This window comes from Schistocerca americana, chromosome 7 (genome assembly GCF_021461395.2).
Source record: "Schistocerca americana isolate TAMUIC-IGC-003095 chromosome 7, iqSchAmer2.1, whole genome shotgun sequence".
In the NCBI taxonomy this organism is placed as follows: Eukaryota; Metazoa; Arthropoda; class Insecta; order Orthoptera; family Acrididae; genus Schistocerca; species Schistocerca americana.
The window spans coordinates 444,416,238-444,437,840 of record NC_060125.1 but is presented as its reverse complement, the minus strand read 5'-3'; the positions used below and the strand labels follow the sequence as shown (position 1 = coordinate 444,437,840).

Below are 21,603 nucleotides of genomic sequence, written 5' to 3'. Positions count from 1 at the left end.
CAGTGCTTCTACTGCCAGTTGCGCATGCAATGTGACCATGCACACCGCGCAACCAGTCGCCCCGTGTGTTGATAAACATTCCTCCTCTCTCACACGCCAGCCACGTGACTCGGTGGCCATCGGTGTTCCGTGTGCTAAGCCAATGCCACTCTCACCTGCAGCAGTTATCAAGTGCAAGGTTGACAGCAGATACTCACCAGGTGTTCTAGCCCACTCCGCACTGCGCACGCACCCTCCCTCTCCACACAAGTGCACACTGCGTTCACGTACTAGGCATGTGACTTTCGTGCTGCCCTTTCCCACTCATGCTAACAGCTACACCTTGTCGCACCCTACTCGTCCAAAAACTTCGCGTCAGGGCAATGATCAGTCTCATGTGTAGTTCTCAGTTTCTTCCGTCACTGACGAAATGATGCACAAGATAGTTATCACTGCCGGCCCTCCTATTAGGCACAAGGTTAGACACCTCAACCCTATTAAGTCGTGCACGGCCTGGCAGCAAATTAACGAACTTTTGCTGCATAACCTCGCTCACCCTGGCGTCTGCACCACTACATGGCTCATCTCCGAGAGTATCGTTTGGAAAAAATATTCCACCCACAGAGCAACGGGCTGGTAGAACGGTGGCACCACACTCTGAAAACGGCCCTCAGGTGCCATGACTGCCTCTGGTCCGATGCCCTTCCATGGGTGCTCCTCTGCCTCCGCTCAACTTTCAAGCCAGACTTACAGGGAACTATCTCAGAATTTGCTTTCAGGGTGAACCTTGTCCTACCAGGGGAACTTATTCAGCCTCAGGTACCAGAAGATCCCCCCCCCCCCCCCCCCCCGGATTTCATAAGCTGTAACTGTTTCGTTACACAGACTAAAACCAACATTCATGGACCCCGATGCCCCCTGCTGGCTCAGTCAGATTCTTCTAATGACTCTCCCACCAGTCTCTCTCCTGTCATGGAGTGCGACAATGTTTCTCCTTGGGCCACCACGCCGATTTTTTCACCCGATGCCACCCTGTCGCCATTCACAGGTTTCTCGGATACATCAACCACCACCCCATGTGCGGGTTTTGCTGCTACCTCACCGACTACGGAGACACCCCTCTCCCAGTCACCCTGCTCTGCAATGTACCCCCACACCACGTGGATGACATTTCAATTGTAACTCTCGACGACCGGATTCTCATTCTAGTCACAGACACAGCGACCTCTGCCACCCAATGACCAGCTAATCGTCAAGTGTTGCGCATAGCCTCACCCTCCCTCGTAAGTGGGACCCAATGACAATCCGCGTCTTCATCTTGCCGGATGGCTCATTTAGCATCTGGGCTTGCCACACCCTCACCCCGCCATCTGCCGTTCCGCCCGCCTGCTCACAGGCCAGCCACTGCATCGTCCGCCCTCACTGGCTTCCGACATGGACCTACCTACTATCGCTCCGCCTCCGCACCTTGCCCCCGTAGAGGTGGAGGTCCCAGTCTTGCCTCTATCACCTCGTACGACCACCAACAGTGTCAATGCCCACACTGTCTCCAGCCAAGACTCACCTATGGTACTCCGTACTGCGTGGGGGTAGGGGGGGGGGGGGCTGTGTGGCGTCCATATCAACCATGAACAACATGATCTTTGACTGAGATTGGTTCATTCGAACTGCCATGTAATTCTAGGAGTCTGCATTTATGGCTCTTGCTATGTACATATGTACCACTACTGTGGAAATATATATTTACGTGCAGTTATTTGTGGGGCAGTTTGATCAGTATACCTCTACACACATCACGTTCCCATACCATCATTCGCTTTGCATTGCTCAAATGTTTTAAGTTTAAACACTGCACCAGTTACGCATTTCATTCACGTTGAGCAAAACGTGTTTCGAAAACTTATTCTCATTGTCAAGTGCAGTATTTACGTATGGATTTTTTGTGAGTGATAGTTTGCGAGGCACAGTACCTGATAACCTCAAAAAAAAAAAAAAAAAATGACTACAGTGCAAGACACGCAGAACACCACATATTCAAACACCACACAAAATACTTATTTACATTTTTGTACTTGACAAAGAGAAAAAATTCTCGAAACGTGTCATGTTAAGAATAAAAAAAAAATAAGTAACTACTGCAGTAATTCATTATTTAAATAATGAATGATAGCTGCAGGCTTTCAAGATTGATTATGACATAAGAAATTGAGTCAAACATTCCTATATCCCATACAGTTATCATCTCCAGTTACATCAGCAGTTTTTATTAGATAACAAACCTTCATTAGATAATAAACATGTGCCTGACAACTCTTTCGATGCCTGATATATACATATTTCATACATAAAGTGCAATATGTAACTTTTACAGTTTAAAACATTATCTCCCACATTCTACATTTTCCTGCATTTTACACCAATTTTTTGAAGTCCCGTGAAAAGTGTAAAAGCAGAGTTCCACTGCAGTTGGCATACAAACTTGTACTACTGTGGTATGCATGGGCTTCGTGTCTATCTTGGCTACAATAATGCGTTCACCATGCTATTCGTAGTAGCTTATCCTCGTCCCTATTTTTTTTATTCATTATTAAACCTACGCCTGCATTACCATTATTTGATTTTGTATTTATAACTGGTTCTTCTGCCACCAAACTTCACTAATTCCCACTAGATCTAACTTTAACCTATCCATGTACCTATTGTTGTTGTTGTCGTCTTCAGTCCTGAGACTGGTTTGATGCAGCTCTCCATGCTACCCTATCCTGTGCAAGCTTCATCATCTCCCACTACTTACTGCAACCCACATCCTTCTGAATCTGCTTAGTGTATTCATCTCTTGGTCTCCCTCTATGATTTTTACCCTCCAATGCAAAATTTGTGATCCCTTGATGCCTCAGAACATGTCCTACTAATCGATCCCTTCTTTTTGTCAATGAATAGGGAAGCTAAGATGATGGAACAATTGATTTGTGTACTCAGTGACAACAGTGATTTGGTTTCAGTCATGGGAGAAAGCACATTTACCTGTTACTATGTTACAATGCAATATTTGTTTCTCCCATGACTGAAACCAAATCACTGTTGTCACTGGGTACACAAATCAATTGTTCCATCATCTTAGCTTCCCTATCTGAAACTAGTTTTCAAGATATGGGTTAGGCTACTTGCTGTGAACCATTTGAACACTTGGTTAGTGATTGACTGAACAGTATCCTGCATTGTGGAGTTGAGTGTTTTGACCAGAATATTTGTATCAGCAAATATCACTATTTTCACTCTATTCTTCATTGTAATTGGTTGATCATTTATGTAGAGCAAGAAAATCCGTGGTGAAAGGATCGTGCCCTGGGAGATGCTGCATTTTACATTTCCCCCATCTGAGTTTATTATTACACCTACCTCCATGAAGACAACTCTGTTTTCCTGTTGTATAAGCAAGATTGCAGCCAGACAAAGGATTGTCTTTGATATTTATGAGGGGAATTAACTTGCAGACACAGTATTTTCAGAATATAGAAGCATGATATAAGAACTATATCCAGTGTCAATTCTAGAAAAAGCAACATCTAAAAAGACTTCAAGGGGTTAGCTAATTACAGGAATGAGTCAGAAACATGGGTATACATGTATCCAACAATCACCAAATGTTAAATATCACTTATAATATGTGGTAGAGTTCCGGGTTGAATTAAAGAACTTTATTTGCACTCAACCATATTTTCCCATAAACTCATCATCAGATCCACAGATTATGGCTGCACTTAAATGTACACCTTTAACTTTTCCCATATTCCAAAGACCAATCTCCTGCCATTTGTAGAATACGACTAATATAATTTAATATAAACTATTTTAAGTTTATATGAAAAACCACTGACTTACCGGTACTATTTCTTCTGTGGTCACCACAGCATCGTCATCATCTATGTCTTCAAATCTGCACTGTGTCCACAGGCACACAAAAACAAGTGCGCAAATGTAGATGTAAGAAGAGTGATACAGTTTAAGCCTCATGGTTTACTTATCTGAAAACAAATGACTAACGTAAGTAATAATAAACTTACTAAAATATAAAAATTACCATAAGCAACTTGCACATAAGAAATGGAGGCCTAATTGTCAAAAATTTTACTATGAAAACTACAGCAGAAAAACTATCATTTCAGTCACAATCAATGAATACTGTACGTATAAGTCAAATATAAAAAACAGTGAAAATGTGAGTGAATATTACAGAAATATTATTAACGCCTTATTGGTGATTGTCTTATTAACCCACTGGCTTATACAGCCTGCTCACAACTTGCCACAGGTTTCAAGTCTGTTATTACATCGCCTGCTATGAAACGGTCTTAGTAGTGTTTCTTCTCTGTTAATAGATGGCATGACATATTATATACCTCAGGAAAGCTGAGAAAGCAGCCTGTTTAGTGATACATGCACTCTCAATGTCTTTCAAATTTTTGCGAGTTATAAACAATTGTTTTCAGTTTTGTTAGGTTTATCCCTCCCAATCCTATCAAGAAAACACATACCAGAAATAGTGTAGTGTGCACAGCAAGAAACAAGAAAATTCATACACAGTGTGAGAGTGAGAAATGTCTAGTGGTGTTGCATATGCCCATATTTTTTCAGGTATACCACATCAACAAAAACTTTAAAACAGTATTATCTTCGTTCATCACTTCAGTAAATAGTAAGGATAGACGTACACAGAATTCCTATCAAAAGAATTACATAATTTTGAGAAAAGCGTGTATGATAAACTATGCTGATTTTTGTAAATTTACATAGAAAATATAGGGTCAACTATGGGGGAAAACGATGGTAAGTCAATGGGTTAACTGACAAGAAGAGGATGACACCAATGGTGGGTAGAAAGAGTATGCTGACAGAAGTACACTTAAGGGAGATTGGAGGAAAGAATGGAGGGAAGGGTGTGAGGTTGACAGGGTTTTTGGACACTTTAGCAGTACGGATCTCAGTCCAAGGATAAACGTTAAGATTTCCACAGAAATGAAAATATCAGTGTATAGAGCTCCAGCCTATACTGATACATATCTCACAAAACCTTCAACTACATTCTGCCACGTGAGCTTAAATCTGCTAGATTAAGTCACTGACAAACCAGGGCTGGCAGTTATTAAAATCTAATTAGTATATAGTATGTAAGATATTTTTTCCATTTTGAAAGTGCTACAGATGGATGACGTGCATCTCTCACATAGCAAATAAAAGTTAGGATAAAACTGAATTGCCAAATCAGCATGCTTCAGAAGAGCAGTTGTTATACTAAGATGAGAAACAAGTCATTGAAGAAGAACAACATTTGTGGAACATTAGGATCTAATGTTCTGACAACACTGGTGTCATTACTGACAGAGCACAATCTAGTATGGGAAAGCTATCAGCAATGTCCCTTTCATAGGAACCAGTCAGGCATCTGTTCCAGTGATTAAGACAAAAATTATAGAAAAATCTAATTCTGGATGACCGAACAAGAATTTGAGCACTGCTCCTCCCAAGTCCAGTGTCTAGTCACAGAGCCATTTCGCTCAATGGAAAACTGTAGCCCCTACAGCTGTTTTACTGGACAAAAGAATGGAATGGTACAAGGACTCTTCAAAACTGCACAACCCAAAAGTTTTCCCACAAGTAAACTACAATTGTAATTATGTATCTTTCAAATCACAATGGAAATTTTCGAAATCTGAATTTTACTTATTTTACACAAAATGAGTAATAATTACACAAAGCAATAAAAAATAAGTTTTGAATAGCCTACCATATTGAAATGGATGGATGTGTTAATCTAATAGACCACGCACAGCGGACCAGTGGCTTTAAACACAAATTACTGAGTGATTATGACACTGCACTCTCATTTAGAATTAGAAGGCAAATCACTGTCTAACCAGCCTGTGTTAGGGTTTTTGTGTTTTCCTACTCCATTTAATGTGAATGGTGGTGATGGCACTTTTGTAAAGAAAATTACCAATTTCCTTTCCCATCCTCACCCAATAAAGCCTTGCACTAAAGATACCAGTTCTGTCCAATCACAACTAACACAGTAGACCAAACAATTAATTTGTGATAAATATTTTCAACATTTGTTTACTTCTGTATGGCTTTAAGAGCTTAGGCCCTACTGTACTTAATGTAAAAATATTGACACTAATAAATGTATTCAGTGTAAGCCATGGTCATTAGACTAGTGTTATCTGTACAACACATACAATAGTATATCAAGAATACAGATGAAATCTTTGGCTAAAAACTGATCAGGGTTTTCATTTACCATATATAATACAAGCACTAACAACCTACCAAATTTAGTTCCATGGAACAGTAAAATTCAGCCTTGAGAACTGCAACAAACTATCTCACTTGTCAACATTTCTAAAATGTAGTAGAAACAAAGGCCTATATATGTTATATACATCTGTGCATAGTATTTCAACACTGTGTGTTCAAACATTCTGAATGTTTCAATAAAACTTTTTTTGTAAACACTTACCAGACTGCATGCTGCTGGTATGTTTCTTATGTGTCATTAGTGATAAGGTGCAGTTAAAGGAATTGCGATATTGAGGAATCTGTAGCAATGAAGAGTTTCAATAGTGAACATTTTAAATGGAATAATGTTTGAACTTCAACTTGTTTATATCGGTGGGTACCATACATGGATGAAAATTTTGTATGTTGTGAAATCCTCAATTACACAAAATATTTGCTGTCCAGAAGATGGAAGAACATTATAACTGCATAAATAAGATGGTATCAGCAATGTACTCACTGTTTTTCCCAGTACATCTACACTACTGCAGACTACAAAGGACGGAGTACTCCCCTTTGTGTAGCAATATGGAGTGTGGGAAGAGCTAGTGCTTAAAAATGTCTACACAAGATGCAATCAGCGAAATCTTGTCTGCTATGGAAGTGGTACATAAAGGGGGGTGGGGTGGGGGGGAAGGTTATCATATGTTTCTTGATATCTCAATATTGTTCCTCGAAACATTGTAAGTACGTACATTTTCATAAAATAGATGGCATTTTCTAGCACCTACCAACTGAATTTTTTCAGCATTGCAGTGACACATTACTGTGATTAAAACAGATCTGTAATCATTCAGGGGCCTTCTGCCACTACTTCATTTATTTTAAGTATCAACTACTGCATCCATCTGGAATGGGTCCCCAAACACTTAAAACAATATTATGGATAGGACGTCCAAATGTTTTCTAAGCACTCTCCTGTGTAAAAATTTCACCAGTATCTTACCAATGAACTGAAGTCTCCCAACTGTTTCACATGTGATTGAGCCTAGATGGTAATTCCATTTTACAACACTGCAAATTGTTACATGTAGGCCTTTGTACAAGCTCACTGATTCCAATTGTAACTAACTCGTATTGTAGCACTCTAATACATTTTTTTTTTTTTTTTTTTTTTTTTTTTTTTTTTTTTTGCTTTTGTAAAGTGCCAAAAAGTTTCATTTGTGTTTCACTGATGAAAGTTACAAATCTTTGTAGAACAATTCTTATTAAGGTCTGGCTAAATGAGCTACACTGTTTAGAGAAGACTCTAACATTTAACTCAAACTGTGTTATACTGAGAAACATTCTTACCAGTGCCTGCCAACCAACTGAGGAAAACTGCAGTGTGTGATTGCCCTACTGCACGTTTGGTCAGGTTTTGATCACGCATTTACGCCTATATCTGCAATGATGTGGCAAGAATTGGCTAATATTTACAGGACTGCAACTAGCTAACCTATGGGTACGCCATCGACGGAAACAAGAAAGAAATTTTTAGTATATCCGATTCGGTAAGAAGACAAGAGCTATGACGATTACACGGACTTCAACTTGCGCTTTACAGACTCTCGGCAACGAGCATGTTCGATGTCTTTGTTGTCAGACATGTGATTCACGAACATAACAAGGTGTAAGCAAGCTCACTTTTGAAGAAGTACACACGCATGTGAATTTTCCGTCGAAACCAGTCAACAGCATTCCTTACGTAATAACTTTGATTTACTGCAAACAGAAAAAATATCCTCTAACAAAACTAAAGCTAAAATTTATTGTTTGGTTAAATGTGGGTAATTCTTAAGAAATGATATATGTATTTTGTAAAACTATATTTTGTCCACAAACACACACACACACTCAATCATGTGATAGTTTTAATCCCATTACCTAACGTTTAACCGTATAATCTTCCTCACGCCAAGATTCTGAGCATATATCTCTGCAAATGCATCCAAACTGTGTCTCAAATTTAACATCCGTTTATGTCGCGGTGGCTAAATTGGAATCACGTAAACAACTATTACCATTTCCTGCTTATAGCACCCTACACGCCACACAAGACCGGTGTGAACCAAGCCAATCAGCAACAAACAGTTGTTTAACTGCTACACTGCCACGTAATGTAAGGTTCCTTCCTTCGAGACTTATGTGGTTTCTTTTTTATAAATAATTATATAAAAGAACTTGTTCCTATGACATTTAATTACATTAACTGCAATTATATTACACTATTTCACAACTTACAAATCAGCCGACACCTGATAAACAAATCAACATCTCCTGCGATCTATACGACGGCTCTACTCCAGAGACAATAATGTAATAGAATGACAATAATAGGGAAGGATCATATTGTTTTGATAGTAGCGACAGATGAATATAGTGACGTAAATAAGTTTAAGTATACTAATCAATAATTGGGTGTCACGTATTATGTAACGTGATAAACATTGAAACATTCTGCTAATAGCGAAGTAGTGGCGAAGTACGTCGGCACACGTACAGCAGGATACTTTTTTAGACTTGTGTTCCATGTATCAGTTAAAGGACGCAAGCGTGGCCTATATTTGCTGTAACTGAATTCGGAAAACATTCGTTATGCAAGGAGAAACAAGATTGCTAAAAGTATTTACTATGAATTGCTGGTATGTAACTTACATAACACTGATAGCTACATAAGTATAGGTTATGACAAGGATCGAAACGTAGGTGGAGAACCTTCAGACATAACTTTAGCGTTAATGTCATTCAGTGTCAACTACATTACAGACCGCAAATTTTTCAATATTAGTAGTATTATTATTCAAGAATCTAAAAAAATGTTAGTATCAATAAACGAGCAGTGGGAACAGAACTGATGTCTACAGCACAGCTTAAGAATTTCACTTTACGTTTAGCGGAGTGTGAAACACATTGCTGTAATAAAGGTTTTGTCGTGTGCGCATTCAACACACTTGGCCGTTTATTTGTGCTGTCTACATCTACTCTCTGCAATCCACCTGAGGTACATGACAGAGGGTACGACCCATGGTACCAGTTATTAGGGTTTCTTCCGGTTCCATTCACGTATGTAGCGCGGAAAGAATGATTGTTTGAACGCATCTGTGCGTTCAGCCATTATTCTAATCTTATCCTCACGATTCCTGCGTGAGTGATACGTAGGAGTTTGTAGTATATAATTTAAAGCCAGTTCTTGAAACTTTACAAAGGACTTTCTTAGGATAATTTACGTCTGTCTTCAGGAGTCTGTCAGTTCCTTCAGTATCCCTGAGTCACTCTGCCACGGATTAAACAAACCTGTGACCATTCTTGCTTCCCTTCCCTGTATATGTTCAATATCCCCCGTCACAATATAGTGGAGATGCAGAGCCGGGCTCAAGCTGCCAGAGACTGTGATCATGTGTTTTGTGTGTGTTGTCTATTTTTGACAAAGGCCTTGTTGGTCGAAAGCTGACTTTGACAGTTTTTGTGTTGTGCCTTTGTGTGACTCAGCATTTCCATTGTATGGTGAGAAGCATCTGAAGAATAGGATACTAGTGCTAGCGAAGGTGAAAAACTTGTATCCTGTACTTCAGTTAAACTATGTAGGTCAGCTGAAGAACAGGATACAAGTTTTTCGCATGTCGCTTTTTTCCAGCTTCGGTAGCACTAGCATCCTGCTCTTCAGTTGAATTATACAGCTCAACTGAAGAAAAGGATACGGTAGATGATGTCAATGTTACGTATATTGGTTTTTCCATCTTCGCTAGCAGTAGTATCCTATTCTTAAGTTGGCCTGTATATGTCCACTTAAGTATGGGATGCAAATTTTAAATATTTGGAGCCTTTTGCCTTTGCTAACACCCTATTCTTCAGTTGACCTGTATAATTCACCTGAAGTACGAGATACAAATATTATGTATGTTGGTCTTTTTGCCTTCTCTAGCGAAGGCAAAAAATAGAGACATACGTATATAGGTCAACTAAAGAACAGGATACTATTTTCGTAGATCAAATGAGGCGAAACATTCCAATGTTACATATGTCACTTTTTTCTTCTTTACTAGCACTAGTATCCTTTTCTTCAGTTGACCTAATAGATCAGCTGAAGTATGGGATACAAATTTTTCGTATGTACTCATTTTGCCATTTATAATACTAGTGTCAACTGAAAAATATCGTAGTAATACTATTACCAATAAAGGTGAAAAAAGCGACAAGTGTTAAATTTATATCCCGTACTGCAGTGAAGACAGATAAACCCGTACCTACAGAACTGTCCAGAATGAAAACCAGTTCTTCAGAATATCTCAAACTTGCTAAGAATGAAAATAGGTGCCAAATGAATTGGAATGAACAAATGATTTACATTAATACAAGCAACAAAAATCGTATCAATGTTTAGCCATGTCTTTTAAAAACACATGCATTTATTTCAATTTACAATGATGATGCCTCACAACGGAATATAAGCGATGTACTATCTATTACTCGAAAATAAAGGCATTAATATCTAAGAATAAACTATGACGTCATTAGTCAAAGCTGACTGGTTGTATCCATTGATCAGTTGACTTGTACCGGTCCCACCACTTGAGCAGTATTGTAGAACTGGTCGCAAGAGTGACTTGTAAGCAGTCTCTTTTGTAGACTAACTTCCCCAGTATTCTACGAATAAACTGAAGTCTACCACCTGCTTTACCAACGACTGAGCCTATGTAATCATTCCATTTCGTATCCCTATAATGTGCTACATCCAGGTATTTGAATGAATTGACTGATTCCAACAGTGACTCATTGATATTATAGTCATAGGATACTAAAATTTTTCATTTAATGAAGTGTAAAATTTTACATTTCTGAACATTTATACCAAGCTGTCAGTCTCTGCACCATGTTGAAATCTTATCAAGATCTGACTGAATATTTATACAGCATCTTTTAGAGTGTACTCCATTGTAGATAACGGCATCATCTGCAAAAAGCCTGATTTTACTATTAACTTTGCATGCAAGGTCATTAATACACAACATGAACAGCAACACACTTCCCTGGGGCACAACGAAAGTTACTTCAACATCTGACGATAACTCTCCATCCCAGATATCATGCTGTGTCCTCCCTACCAAAAAGTCCTCATTCTAGTCACAAATTTCACTTGATAGTCCATATAATAGCACTTTTGGCTAAAGCGTAGGTGTGGTATGGCATCAAATGCTTTCGAGAAGTCAGGAAACACTGCATGTTCCTGGTTGCCTTGCTCCAAAGCTTTCAGTATGTCATGTGAAAAAGTTCGATCACACGTAATCAATATTTTCGAAATCCATGATGGGTGGCACTGAGGAGGTCATTCTGTTCAAGATACCTCTTTATGTTTGAGCTCAGAATGTGTTCTAAGACCCCATAACAAATTGATGTCAAGGGTGTTGGATAGTAGTATTTTTTTGATCACTTCTACTAAACTTGTAGACAGGTGTGACTTGTGCTCTTTTTTCCAAGAACTGGGTTCAGTTTTTTGTTCCAGGGATGTACAATAGATGGTAGTTGGAAGAGGGGCTAACTTGGCCACAAATTAAGTATAGAATGTGAGAGTTTCCATCAGGGTTTGGAGCTTTGTTCAGTTTTAATGATTTTAGCTGTTTCTCAACACCACTGCCACTAATATTTATTTCATTCATCTTTTCAGTGGTACAAGGATTAAATTGGGGAAATTCTTCTAGTTTTTCCTTTGTAAACGAACATTTGAACATGGAGTTAAGCATTTCAGCTTTTATTTTGCTACCCTCAATTTCAGTTCCTGTCTGGGCACTAACTTTGGTGCTACTAACTGCCTTTACATACAACCAGAATTTCTTTGGATTTTGTGAAATGTCGTTTGACAATATTTTGCTATGGTAGTCCTTGAAAGCATCAGGCATGGCTCTCATGACAGCCAAATGTGTTTCATTCAGCATCTGTCTGTCTATAGCCCTATGCTTTGTTTTATGCATATTATGCAGTGATATCTGTTTTTTTAGAAGTTTCTTTACAGCGACTGTGTACCATGGAGGTTCTCTCCTGTTGTGAACTGTTCTGGGTTTATATCTATCCAGTGCATGGTCAACTATTCTTTTAATAAACACAAACAGTAATGATACTTGTTAACAGCCCATGCTTATTGACAGGTTGCACATATCTGAAGTTGGACTCCTTTATGAAACCCATGACCATAGTATAATTGAATCTTGGTGACATAAAGTTGCCATTCATTACTATGCATCATGCAGGATGCGTGTTTATATAGTACCGGGAACAGATCAAAACTATTAGTCTTAATTAATACATATTGTTGTTGAAGACTTTTTTCTCCTTCTAAATTTGGTCTGAGGATTCTCCTTTCCCTCTTTCAGGTTCTTCCATGTGCCTTTTTTTTAATTCAAACTGAGACACTCTGAAGTATAGAATCCTAGTTTTATAACTGATTTATGGTGCATGATTTTGCCCTTGTAATATAGACCTATCACGCTGTTGTTGTACCTATTCTATGTTAATTTGTAAGCAAGGCCTATTTTTGTGGCTCTTATTTTGCATTTGTTTTCCTAAGTATTTGAATTTGTCTGCCCTTTTAATCTTCCCAACTTCTTCACCACCAATTATTTTTCCCCTTGGTGTCTTTGTTGCATATATTCTGAATTTTCATATGAGACTTTGAGAAGCATTTTCCAGTGATTTCATGCAAGATCTCCAGCAATCTTTGAACATCCTTCCAGTCTCTGACTAGAAGAGTAAAGTCATCAGCAAAAGTCAACACCTGATTTTGAGTTGTTTTCTTTCTTCCCAAGGTGTGTTCCACTTATTCCTTCCAAGTTTAGACCTTATTTCCAGGTTTTCTTGTTTATTTTCTGTATTTCTCACACAGGAAGTCTGCAACACTATGAGGAACATGAACAGCAGTAATAATAATAATGTGACTGTATAACATATTAGTTTCAAATTAAAGATATGGGAAACTTATTGGCAAGAGGTGTTTTTATTTCCCAGCTGAGGATATATCTTGAATGATCTGCTTGAGAAGAACCAAAGGAAAGATGACTAGATCAAATAGCAATCTTTTACCATCATAACAAAAACATTATACCATAAATTTCATTCTTTTAAGTAACAACCCCAGTTTATTTCACCTTTTATAATCTTCTAAAGATTAGTAGTAGAGTTATTCTTGGAATTGTATAGTTTGTTGCAAATCATCATTAATTATTTTGGATACCTATTGAAAATGGATGCTAAGCAGTAATTCATGCCATAGGCGAAGACATATTCCTTCATCTACCTCAGATCTGCACTCTGGTCTGATTTTGAGTATGCTTATACTGTAACAGTACCAGAAAATGCTTTTAATTCTTAGTATTATCAAAGCTATGGATATCTGTGTCCTACTATTTTCCATACAGCATAGTAACACACTTAGACTGCTTTTACTTCTGATTAGCAGCATCACAGTCAGTGGACTGTTTTTTTTTGCAAATGAGGGACTAATGATCTCATTGTTCGGTTCCTTAATTCCCACACAATCAAGTAACCCATCGGCAAAAAAAATGTCTTTTGGTTCCATTACAAGTGTGCTCATGTACATAGTCAATTACAATAATTCTAGGATCAAAAGGAATATTTATATTAGCTTTCTGGTTCAACAAGCGAAGTAATCTTAAAAGCTGCTGTAACATAATCTCTTCTTTGTGTGTGTGTGTGTGTGTGTGTGTGTTTGTGCTTGCGTGCGTGTGTGTGTGTGTGTGTGTGTGTGTGTGTGTGTGTGTGTGTGTCTAAGATAAGATAAGATACTATTGTTTTATTTTTTTTTTTTTTATTTTTTATTTTTTTTTTTTTTTTTTTTTTTTTTTTTTAAGAAGGCAGACTAAGCAGTAGCTTAGGCTGGAAAGTGGCAGTTTGGTTGTGAGTTGGCAAAGCCAATGGATGTGAAGGCAGAATACGTGGTTGTGGTGACGGACTGAAGTATGACTTATTGTAACTTACCCCATTAAAAAAAAAATCTCTGATGTGATGTTATTTTTGTCATGTTGTTTACACTATTTGGTGCACATTTCCCATATCACTTATCCAAGCCAGTCACTAGTATTGAATGTCCCTCTGTATTCTAAGTGTACTGCAGTGTCAGGAAAGAGCATATAGGTTAATAAATAATACCTAAAATATGGTTTAAAAAATGGTATGTCTTGTGCTGAAAATACCATTTTTGTCTGAATGAATTTGCCCTGAAACTTGGTTCCATTTGTTTTCAAGGAATGAAAATATGTTTGGTAAGCAAGCTTAACCAACTCGTATTCACTGGTATAGAAAAAAATTCTAATTATAGTGGTAGTTTTACATAGCTTCTACAGGATATCATAATTTGAACCTTACGTCAGTGTTTTTCGCCTAACTTCAATCGCAAAAATGTGATGTCTTCCACCTAATCAACCACACCACTGTTATAAAGGATCATAATGTCATTTCTAAAATTATTGCATACATGCAACTAAACATATGGTGTTTTATTGTAGCTAAGAGTCAGATTATTTCCTAAAAACTGTGCCAACCAGCATGGATTCAAAAAATATTGATCATGTGAAACCCAATTTGCACTTTTCTCACATAATACACTGAAAGCTTTGGCTCAAGGAAATAGGGTAGATGCAGTATTTCTTGATTTCTGAAAAGCATTTGACTCAGTATCACATCTGCACTTATTGTCAAAAGTTTGATCATATGTGGTATCAAGTGAAATTTGTGACTGGGCTGAGGACTTTCTGGTAGGGAGGACACAGCTTGTTGTCTTTGATGGAGAGTCATTGTCAGATATAGAAGTAACTTGGGCGTACCCAAGAGAAATGTGTTGGGATCATTGCTGTTCACATTGTATATTAATAACCTTGCAGACAATGTTAATAGTAACATCAGGCTTTTTGCAGATGGTGCATTTATCTATAATGAAGTATTATCTGAAAGAAGCTGCATAAATACTCAGTTGGACATAATGAGATTTCAGAGTGGTGCAGAGATTGGCAGCTTGCTTTAAATGTTTAGGAATTTAAAATTGTGCACTTCACAAAATGAAGAGACATAGTATCCTATGACTGTAATATCAGTGAGTCACTGCTGGAATTGGCCAACTCGTACAACTATCTGGTGTAATGATCACATAGGCTCAGTTGTGGGTAAAGCAGGTGGAAGCCTTTCATTTATTGGTAGAATTCTGGGCAAGTGCAATCAATCTACACAGGAGATTGCTTACAATTTACTCATGAAACCTACCCTAGAATATTGCTGAAGTGTGTGGAACCAGTGCCAAGTAGGGCTAACAGGGGATATTGAATGTTTACAGAGAAGGGCAGCATGAATGGTCACAGGTTTATTTAATCCATGGGAGAATATCACATAGTTACTGAAGGAACTGAAATGGAAGACTCTAGAAGATAAACGTCTAGTATCCTGAGAAAGTCTATTAAAATAAATTTCACATAGGGATTGTGAGAGTAAGAGTAGAATAATTACTTACGCACAGAGGCATTCAAACAATCTTTCTTCCTGTGCTCATTATGAGAATGGAACAGAAAGAAACCCTAATAACTTGTACAATCGGATGTACCCTCTGCCATGCACCTCACGATGGTTTGCAGAGTATAGATGTACAATGAGGAACTGTTTCCCTCATACTCCTCATTTATTTTATTGACCATTCATTCATTCAATTCATTCCATAGATCCCATTGAGAAGGAGAACCCTCAGGGATGTGGAATCTGTCAACACATACATTAACAAAAGACAAGAAAATCGTAGAAACTTAATGTGTGTACTGTACAATAAGCTACCACTTTACTATTTAATGCTGTTTATGTTAGCTATATTTAATCAAATAAATTAAAATGTGCTACTCAGAAAAATGTTGTTGCCGTCTCAGTTATACCATACGGCTGCAGTGTATCTGTTACTGATTACTTGATTATAATGTTCGAAGAAAATATTTACTTACAACAGTAAATGGTTAGCCTTGTTTACACTAAATTACCACTTCTCATGACACTTTACAACCAGTACTCAAATTACCCTATAACTAACGTAACTTTTCAGTCCCTGAGTCTGGATATTCAGATAATTTGTGGAAAGGGTGACCAGTGAGACATGTTTTTAAGTTTACTTTGAACTACTTGTGATTCCCATGTATTTGCTTAGTGTTAAATGGGAGTTTGTTGAATATAATATCTATATTGTTGAATATCTTACCACTGTGATACATAACTCCATTATTAACCCTACATAAGGATCAAAGTTTTCATGAAAATTATGTTTAAGGCTTATATTGTGATAATTTAACTGAAATTTCCTCCCTAATGATATGTCATGCTAATAATGAAAGTAAATGTAGGATAAACTGAAAAATTCGTAACTATAATACAAGAAGTAAATATCATTTTGATGTAAACTGTGCATCCATTTCTAGGGTTCAGAATGAATTTTATACGCAATTGTGCACCTACAATATGTGATCAAAAGTATCTGGACACCCCCAAAAAACATATGTTTTTCATATTAGGTGCATTGTGCTGCCACCTACTGCCAGGTACGCCATATTAGTGACCTCAGTAGTCCTCAGTAGTCATTATACATCATGAGAGAGCAGAATGGGGTGCTCCGCGGAACTCATGGACTTTGAACATGGTCAGGTGATTGGGTGTCACTTGCATCATACATCTGTACACGAAATTTACACACTCCTAAACATCCCTAGGTCCACTGTTTCCAATGGGATAGTGAAGTGGAAATGTGAAGGGGCATGAACAGCACAAAGGCGTACAGGCCAACCTTGTCTGTTGACTGACAGGGACAGCTTACAGTTGAAGAGGGTCATAATGTGTAATAGCGCACATGTATCCAGACCATCACACTGGAATTCCAAACTGCATCAGGATCCGCTGCAAATACTGTAGTAGTTAGGCGGGAGGTAAGAAAACTTGGATTTCTTGGTCGCGCGGCTGCTCATAAGCCACACATCACGCTGGTGAATGCTAAATGACGACGCTTCGATTGGTGTAAGGAGTGTAAACATGGGATGATTGAACAGTGGAAAAACTTTGTCTGGAGTGACGAATCATGGTACACAATGCGGCAATCCAATGGCAGGGTGTGGGTATGGCAAATGCCCAGTGAACATCACCTGCCAATGTGTGTAGTGCGACAGTAAAATTTGGAGGTGGTGCTGTTATGGTGTGGTCTTGTTTTTAATGGAGGGGCCTTGCATCCTTGTTGTTTCGTATGGCACTATCACAGCATGGGCTTACATTGATGTTTTAAGCACCTTCTTGCTTCCCACTGTTGAAGAGCAATTCGGGGATGGCGATTGCATCTTTCAACACGATTGAGCACATATTCAAAAGGCACGGCCTGTGGCAGAGTGGTTACATGACAATAACATCCCTGTAATGAACTGGCTTGCACAGCGTCCTGATGTGAATCCTATAGAACACGTTTAGGAAGTTTCAGAACACCGACTTTGTGCTAGACCTCACTGACCGACACCGATACTTCTCCTCAGTGGAGCACTCCGTGAAGAATGGACTGCCATTCCCCAAGAAACCTTCCAGCACCTGATTGGGCGTATGCCTGTGAGAGTTGAAGCTGTCATCAAAGCTAAGGGTGGGCCAACATGATATTGAATTCCAACATTACAGATGGAGGGCACCATGAACTTGTAAGTCATTTTTAGCCAGGTGTCCAGATACTTTTGATCACATAGTGTACATTGTACTAGCTGGACACATAACGCCAAGGTTGCTGTTCAGCAAGTGGGGCTTTTGTAGGTTGGGATCAGTAGAGGAAGCAAAAGGCTTTAAGCAGGAGGAGGGTTGAGGACAGATAGCTAGCAGCTCAGAGGGAGGCGGGAGGCATGCAGGATAGGATGGTGGCTGGTGTACAGGCTAGGCATGTGACACACAGGTACCAGAGCCACTGAGGTATGATGCACGATGAAGATGATGTGGATTGTTATGGGGTGATAAGACAGAGGGTGAAACTGTTGGGTAGAGGCTATGGGTCAGTGGAGGTAGAGGCCAGGAGGATTATGGGAGCAAAGGATGTGTTACATGGACATCTCTGATCTGCATAGTTCAGAAAAGTGGGTGTGGAAGGGGAACAATCCATATGATATGAGTTGTCAAACAGCCCTTGAACTTAAGCTTCTTTTCCTCAGTAGTCTTTTGTGTCACTGGCAGGCCAACTTTGTTCTTGGCCACAATTAGGCAGTGGTCATTCATTCTGGTGGACAGCAGATTGGACGTGCCCATGTAAAATGCTGTGCAGTGATTTCAATGCAGGTGGTATATTACATGGCTGCTTTTACATGGGGCTCTGCTTCTGATGTAATAAGGTAACCCTGTGACAACTCAGCATAGGATGTGCTGGGATCTTGTATTTGGCAGGTCTTGCACCTGGGTCTGAGATAGAACCCCTATGTCAAGAGGTTGGGGATTGGAGTGACTTGGGGAGGGACCGGGATGTTGTGAAGATTGGGTGGGTGGTAGAATACCACTTCAGGAATGGTTGGAAGGGTTTGAGATGGAATGACCCTAATTTCCAGGCATGATGATACATACTCAAAGCCCTGTCAAGGCATATAGCTCAGTTGCTGCAGTGTGGGGTGATTCTGGTTCATGGTGTCACCTATCTGGCAAAAGGAAAGAAATAATAATTTGTTTTGTAGGAAAATTCTTGTAGAATGTAAATATTTTTGTATTAAAGAAGACCCCTAGAGCTAGAGTAGCACACACACACACACACACACACACACACACACACACACACACACACACCTCTGCCCCAATATGGTGCCGGCTGGACTAGTAGTGCAGACACTTCGTTTCTCAGCAGGTGGACTGCTTTCATTGGGGGTAGAGAGGTACTGAGGGTGGGTGGCTAGTGGCTTGTAGGGAAACAGTCGGTTTGCTACCTAGGAATGCAGGAGGAGGGGTGGCAGGTATATGGGCTAGTCATGAAAAGCACACTAGTAGGAGCCGGTGGGGAGTGTCACACACTGGAATCGACCTGGGAACGTGAATTGGGAGGGTGTGACAGAACAGAGGAGGGGGAAGCTGTTGGATAGGAGGTGCAGGGTCAGTGGGTTACCTGAGATTTAAGTCAGGATGATTACAGGAGTTGAGAATATGTTATGAGATTAACTCCCATCTTGATAGCTTAGAGAAGCTGTTGGTGGAAGGAAGGACAGCATGAAAATACTCCCTGTTATAAAACAGCATCTGTGAGGCAATGATTTGGGGACAATAACATTCGTGAAATGGACTAGCCTGCCCAGAGTCCTGACCTGAACACAATGGAACATTGGGATGAATCAGAATGTCAAATTTGCTCCAAACACCAGTGTCCTCCATGACTACCATCTCGCGTTTCAGCTCTTGAGGAAGAATGTGCTCCACAGACATTTGGACACCTCATTGAAAGTTGCCCGTTGCAGAGTTTAAACTATCATAATGGCAAAATGTGGACATGCCCAATATTAATGTCCACTAATAGGTGTTCGAATACGTTTGATCAGATAGTGTCTAACACCAGGAATGAAAATAGCCTTATTATCCACAGCTTAACATTGCTCTTGGATAGAAATGAACAAAATATGCAGCCAAACATATAATTTGATCAAAACCCTTGTGAGTTAAAGGTACTGGTAGATAATGAAAGCTTTAAAAGAAATGGAAATAATTTCTAGTTGATAAGTGTATGGTTCCTGAAGAGGGGCAGCAGCCTTTCCAGTAGTTCTCCGGAGTCAACAGTCTGGATGATTCACTGACCTGGCCTTGTAACAGCAACCAAAAAGAGCATACTGTGCTGATACTGTGAACAACTGAAAGCAAGGTTAAACTACGGCGGTAATTTTTCCCGAGGGCATGCAACTCTACTATATGGTTAAATGATGATGGCACCATCTTGGGTAAAATATTCTGTAGGTAAATGAGTGCCTCACTGTGATCTCCAGGCGAGGACTGGTCAGAAGGATGTTGTTATTGGAAGAACAAAATTGGCTATTGTGGACTGGAGCATGGAACTTGAGATCCCTTAATTTCTAAGGGCAAATAGATAGGTTGCAGATAGATATTGTGGGAATTACCGAAGTTCGGTAGCAGGTGGAACAGAACTTCTGGTCAAGTGACTACAGAGTTATAAATACAAAATCAAATATGGAAAATGCAGGAGTAGGTTTGATAATGAATAAGAAAATAGGAATGCAGGTAAGCTACTTGAACAGCATTGTGAACACACTGTTGTAGCCAAGGTAGACACAAAGCCCACACCGAACCACAGTAGTACAAGTTTATATGCCAACCAGGCCCGCATATGATGTAGAGATTGAAGAAATGTACGATAAGATGGGTGAGGGATGGCCAGAATTTGATAGTAGGAAAAGGAAGATAAGAAAAAATTAGGTGAATGTGGACTGGGGGAAAGGAATGCAAGAGGAAGCTGCCTGGTAGAATTTTGCACAGAGCACTGTTTAATTATCGCTAACATCTGATTTAAAAATCATGAAAGTAGGTTGTACATGTGGAGGACACTTCTAGGATACCGAAAGGTTTCAGATTGGTTATGTAATAGTAAGACAGAGATATAGAGACCAGGTTTTAAATTGTAAGACACATCCAGACGTGGTTTTTGACCACAATTTATTGGTTATGAACTGTGGTTTAAAACTTGAAGAAAGTGCAAAAAGGTAGGAATTTAAGAAGATGAGACTTGGATAAACTGAAAGAACCAGAGGTTGTAGAGTGTTTCAGAAAGAGCATTAGGGAACGATTCACAAGAACAGAGGAAAGAAATACAATAGAAGAAGAATGGATAGCTTTGAGAGATGAAATAGTGAAAGCAGCAGAGGATCAAGTAGGTAAAAAGACAAGACCAAGTAGAAATCCTTGGAAAACACAGGAGGTATTGAATTTAATTGATGAAAGGAGAAAATATACATATACAGTAAATGAAGCTGGCGAAATGGGATTCAAACGCTAAAAAATGAGATTGACAGGAAATGCTAAACAGCTAAGCAGGCATGGCTATTGGACAAGTGCAAGGATTTAGAATCAAATATCACTAGGGGAAATTAAAGAGACCTTCGGAGAAAAGAGAAGCAGCTGTATGAACATCAAGAGCTCAGATGGAAAACAATTACTAAGCTAAGAAAGAAAGCAGAAAGGCGGAAGAAGTATATAGAGGGTCTATTCAAGGGAGATGAACTTGCAGGCAGTATTATGGAAACAGAAGAGAGTACTGCAAGACCTAAGTCGATACAAGGCCCT

General features: G+C 39.1%; 2 protein-coding genes across 6 annotated transcripts in view; one reads left to right on the top strand and one right to left on the bottom strand.

Moving 5' to 3' along the window:
* LOC124621955 (calnexin) overlaps positions 1-8,642 on the bottom strand; it is a 71,568-nt gene extending 62,926 nt beyond the window's left edge. The window contains exons 1-2 of one of the 5 annotated variants that reach the window (XM_047147481.1): positions 8,539-8,642; positions 3,862-4,004 (exon numbers count right to left, since the gene is read on the bottom strand). In XM_047147481.1, coding sequence (XP_047003437.1) covers positions 3,862-3,993 — 132 coding nt within the window. In that variant the 5' untranslated portion in view covers positions 3,994-4,004; positions 8,539-8,642. Of the gene's footprint in view, positions 1-3,861; positions 4,005-7,608; positions 7,974-8,181; positions 8,501-8,538 lie in introns of those variants that run through there. The other 4 variants (XM_047147480.1, XM_047147479.1, XM_047147483.1 and 1 more) reach the window with 4 other exon arrangements.
* LOC124621957 (putative neutral sphingomyelinase) overlaps positions 8,613-21,603 on the top strand; it is a 101,389-nt gene continuing 88,398 nt past the window's right edge. Inside the window, exon 1 of the mRNA XM_047147484.1 lies at positions 8,613-8,939. Coding sequence (XP_047003440.1) covers positions 8,893-8,939 — 47 coding nt within the window. The 5' untranslated portion in view covers positions 8,613-8,892. The remainder of the gene's footprint in view (positions 8,940-21,603) is intronic.